General features: G+C 42.4%; 1 protein-coding gene across 2 annotated transcripts in view; it reads left to right on the top strand.

The window, feature by feature from the left end:
• The first annotated feature begins 237 nt into the window (after window positions 1-237).
• slc16a10 (solute carrier family 16 member 10) overlaps window positions 238-4,144 on the top strand; it is a 57,514-nt gene continuing 53,607 nt past the window's right edge. For both annotated transcript variants that reach the window (XM_020614098.1, XM_020614099.1), the window contains exon 1: window positions 238-997. In XM_020614098.1, the coding sequence (XP_020469754.1) occupies window positions 673-997 (325 nt within the window). In that variant the 5' untranslated portion in view covers window positions 238-672. The remainder of the gene's footprint in view (window positions 998-4,144) is intronic.

Raw genomic sequence — 4,144 nt, forward strand, 5'->3', positions numbered from 1 at the left:
ACAAGAGTTAAATGTAGCGATATTGCCTTAGAAAGAGGTGGCGCTAATAATTTAGAGGCTTGGTTGTCATTTCCACAACAGAAGGCTACAAAAAGCCAGCGCTGCTTTTTTTAAAAATAAAAAGGATAGAAGACACAATATCATCAACATGCAATGTCATATAACAAACATTTTATTGCTGGTATCACATCTTTGAGAGGGTAATAGCTCTGATACTGTGCAGTAATATTTGCTTTTTTGAAAAATGCAGATATCTCATATGTCACTAACACCACAAGTGCTCTTGGCAGCTCAGCACAAGTTAACAGAACCAATAGGCCTATTAATTTATTACCTCAGCCTATATGAGCTCTGGTGTATTTGCATTAGTAGGAAATTGCTAAACGTAGGCCCTACGTGTATTAAAGCAGTATTTTGCCTGTCATGGTCGTCACGATGATTGAGCGCCGCCCCTTCGTGCTGTCCGCTTATAATACTGCAGGAGCGCACGCGGCTCTGCCACCATTCAACCGTCAGCGTCATATCTATGGATGAAACTTTACCGTAACTCGCAGGTCACCATTTTTCAGATAATACCTGTATTTGAATATTCATTTTTCTTACCTCTGTCACAGTAGGCGACGTTCCTCCACGTTTTAAGAATAGCATAAGGTCTGCCTGGTTAAACTTCACATGGTCACAATGACAGAAGGGAACGGCGCGCCAGACGGTGACACAGCCGGTAAAAACGAGGTGTCCGCCGGCGTACCAACAGAAGACAAGCGTCCGGAGGAGAAGGGGGACAACGGGGAGAGTAAACTGGCAGTCCCGGAACAAACGGCGGCGGAGGAGGGCGAGTTTGTGCACCCCGAGGGTGGCTGGGGCTGGCTGGTCATGTTGGCTGCCATGTGGTGTAACGGCGCGGTGTTCGGTATACAGAACGCCTTCGGTATACTCTTCCTCTCCCTCCTCCGGGAGTTCGGCTCCGAGCACGATGAAGACCTTCGCTTCAAGACGGGTGAGTGCGGAGGGGACGCCGACACACGGGCCACACGCGACTGCGTTGGAGGTCGTGTTGTATGTTAATTTAGAAACTAGCCTTACATTTCAGGATGCCGTTATTTTAAATGAAGTTGGGTAATTGGATTGGATGTGTTCACTGTTTTGTTTCGGAATTTTATGTAGCTATAAAATCATTTATATTTTATATAAAAGTGTGATCAGCCTTTGGTAAATCCTGGATGCTGAAGACGAGCAGTAGGCCTGTTTCTTCTCCATAATGACCGAACGTTGTCGAAGTTAAAACTGTTAGTTTGTTGTAAGTCGGCATAAAACTACCTGACTTTATAGCCAGTCAGCTCTTTTTAAAGGCCATAAAGCAGCTACATTAACATTCGGAAGCAGAAAACTTGTTCTACTGTCACTGAAGTTATTCAGGAGACAAAAACCATAGCGCAGCGTATTTTATTATCACGGCATTTAGGTTATTTTTTTATACGCCTGTCCCTTAAAAATCTTTCTTATTCTATCAGGAGTTTAACAGACATTATATCGTGCTTCTTGTAGTAGAGATGGTGCTGAATAGGATTTTAAATCGTTTGACAGCTGTGTTAAAGTCAGATTTATTGACAACACATGGGCAGTGAATGATGGAAGAGGGTCCTTGATTTTCTGTATTCACAGCCCTGAAAAGCTTATTTAAGTCACCAAGTGGTTCCTACTGCAGAGGCAGCCTGAGGACTGGAGGCAAGGAAAAGGAAGTCGTGGAAGAAGTACTCAGATCGTTTACCATAGTAAAAGTAGCAATACCACAGTGTAAAAAGCCTTTGTTGCAAGTAAAAGTCCTGCATTCAAAATGTTACTCGAGTAAAGGTGCAAAATATTAGCATAAAATATACTTAAAGTACTCATTATGCAGAATGGCACAGTTCACACTAATATATATATATATATATATTGGACTATAATGTTGGTGTATTACTGTGTAGATCACACTTAATGTTGCAGCTGGTAAAGATAGATCTGTTGTTAACTATCTTATATGCTCATACCTTGAAGTTCTTTACATACTTCTGGGCTTGTGAATGTCCCACCAGGAGAGATTAACTAAACAAAATAGAGTCTACTCACAAAACCTTATTGATTACTCATCTCATCTCATTTTCTATACCGCTTAGTTCCAAATGGGGTCGCGAGGGGCTGGAGCCAATCCCAGCCGGCATTGGGTGAAAGGCGGAGTACACCCTGGACAGGTCACCTGTCCATCGCAGGGCCAACACGCAGACGAACAACCACACACACACACTCATTGATTACTCTGTTTTGTTTAATTAATCTCAGTCTGAAAAGTAACTAGTAACTGAAGTGATCAAATAAATGTAGTGAGTAAAAAGTACAATATTTTTCTGTAAAATGTAGTGAAGTCAAAGTAGCAGTAAATGAAAATACTCAAGTAAAGTAGATACCTTAAAACTGTACTTAAGTACAGTACTTGAGTATATGTACTTAGTTTCCACTTCTGGGAAAAGTGTGTCAGAGAGAAAGGGATCCTGTAGATTTACCCTGTGTTGTTCAGCTGTGATTGTAAGCACCTGTTGTTGGTCCCACTGTTGGGCAGATGATTGTGTTACAGTAAAACTGTGTTGCAACCACTTTTGTTTGGCCGTCTAGGACCTGAATAGTTCAGGGATACACCGTGTGTTGACTTAAAGGCAGTTTTTAATGATTAATCAAAGCAGCCCTTGTTTGTTCTAATCTACCATTATCCTGGGTTTCTGTGTTTTAAGGCAACAATTAAGCAGATGGACACACACGAGCATCGGTATGACAGTATGAAACTTTAGATGTGCATTAAGAAATCTGGATTCTCTAATCCTCTGTGGGAACTGCAGCAACAGTGACCAACTGTCCATTCATTTGTCTTTCATAAGATGGAACTATTTTACTATTCTATCCACCAAGGGTGAAGGTTGTTTTTGCTGTTGTTTGTTGGTTTGTTAACAGCATCAAAAAGGGATGTTCTGATGCCAATACCAGTATCGGGTCCGATACCATTTCTGCTCCTAAAAGTTGCCCCACCTATACCAGTTAAGGGTAGCATTAAATTAACCTCATGCTGGCTGAGCCAGTCGTTGGGCAGCAGAGAAGAAATTTCAGTAGTTCAGGGATATTATAAGATAAGTGACCACAACAAAAGTGAAGCCATCTCCAAGATTGGCTTCTCTGTTGTGTGTGTGTGTGTGTGTGTGTGTGTGTGTGTGTGTGTATGAATGAGTGTCCCTCCCTACCCGTCTCACACAGACACGCAGTCACATTTTATGCAGATGTTGACACCAAGCAGCAACCCCCGAGGCTGAAAACAAAAGTACCAAGCCTGCAGTTCCTTGAATAGCCACTTTAGGCTGGCTCCAAAAGTGAGTCGATCCCCATAGACTCCCATGTTAAACTGCCCAATTTTACAGCAGAAATAAACATGTTTACAGCCTCTATAGATAATTTCCTCTTCCATTTGTACGAGGGGTGAATTATTTTATAAATTGCCCATTCAGATTATATTGGGACTAAAAATTACACATAAAAAGGGCGTGGCTGCTTTGAGTGACAGGTGAGAGGGTTCTGCCATAGGTGGCTAGCCACTAACTCACATGTGTCAAACTCCAGGCCGGCCCGCGGGCTTCATCCGGCCCGGCATACAATTACAGCCGGCCCGCAAGATCATTTTCTATATCTTTTTTTAATGGCCCGTTGACATGAAACGCCGATAACAAACTAAAAATCCCATAATGCAGCACAACAGCTGCCTTACTGAACGATAGGCTACCTGCGATCATTCCCGCGTCAGTTACGTCAGATCAATCAAGCATCTGGTGATGTATACAACCCCAATTTCAAGCCAAAGCTAGCCCCTAATAATGGCCAAGAGAAAAGTTGATTCTGAAAACAGAGCTTTTCTAAACCGGTCATAGGCTGAGTATATGTTTACTGACATAAACCCGTGTGTCTTATTTGTGGAGCTAATGTGGCTGTAATTAAGGAATATAACCCAAGATGGCACTACGAGACAAAACATCAGGACAAGCTGAAAAACGTGAATGCAGAGCAGAAGCTACAGAAGGTAGAGGAGTTGAAGAGGAATCTGACATCACAGCAGACATTTTCACCAAAG

The sequence above is a fragment of the Monopterus albus genome, unplaced genomic scaffold, assembly GCF_001952655.1.
Source record: "Monopterus albus unplaced genomic scaffold, M_albus_1.0 scaffold142.1, whole genome shotgun sequence".
Lineage (NCBI taxonomy): Eukaryota > Metazoa > Chordata > Actinopteri > Synbranchiformes > Synbranchidae > Monopterus > Monopterus albus.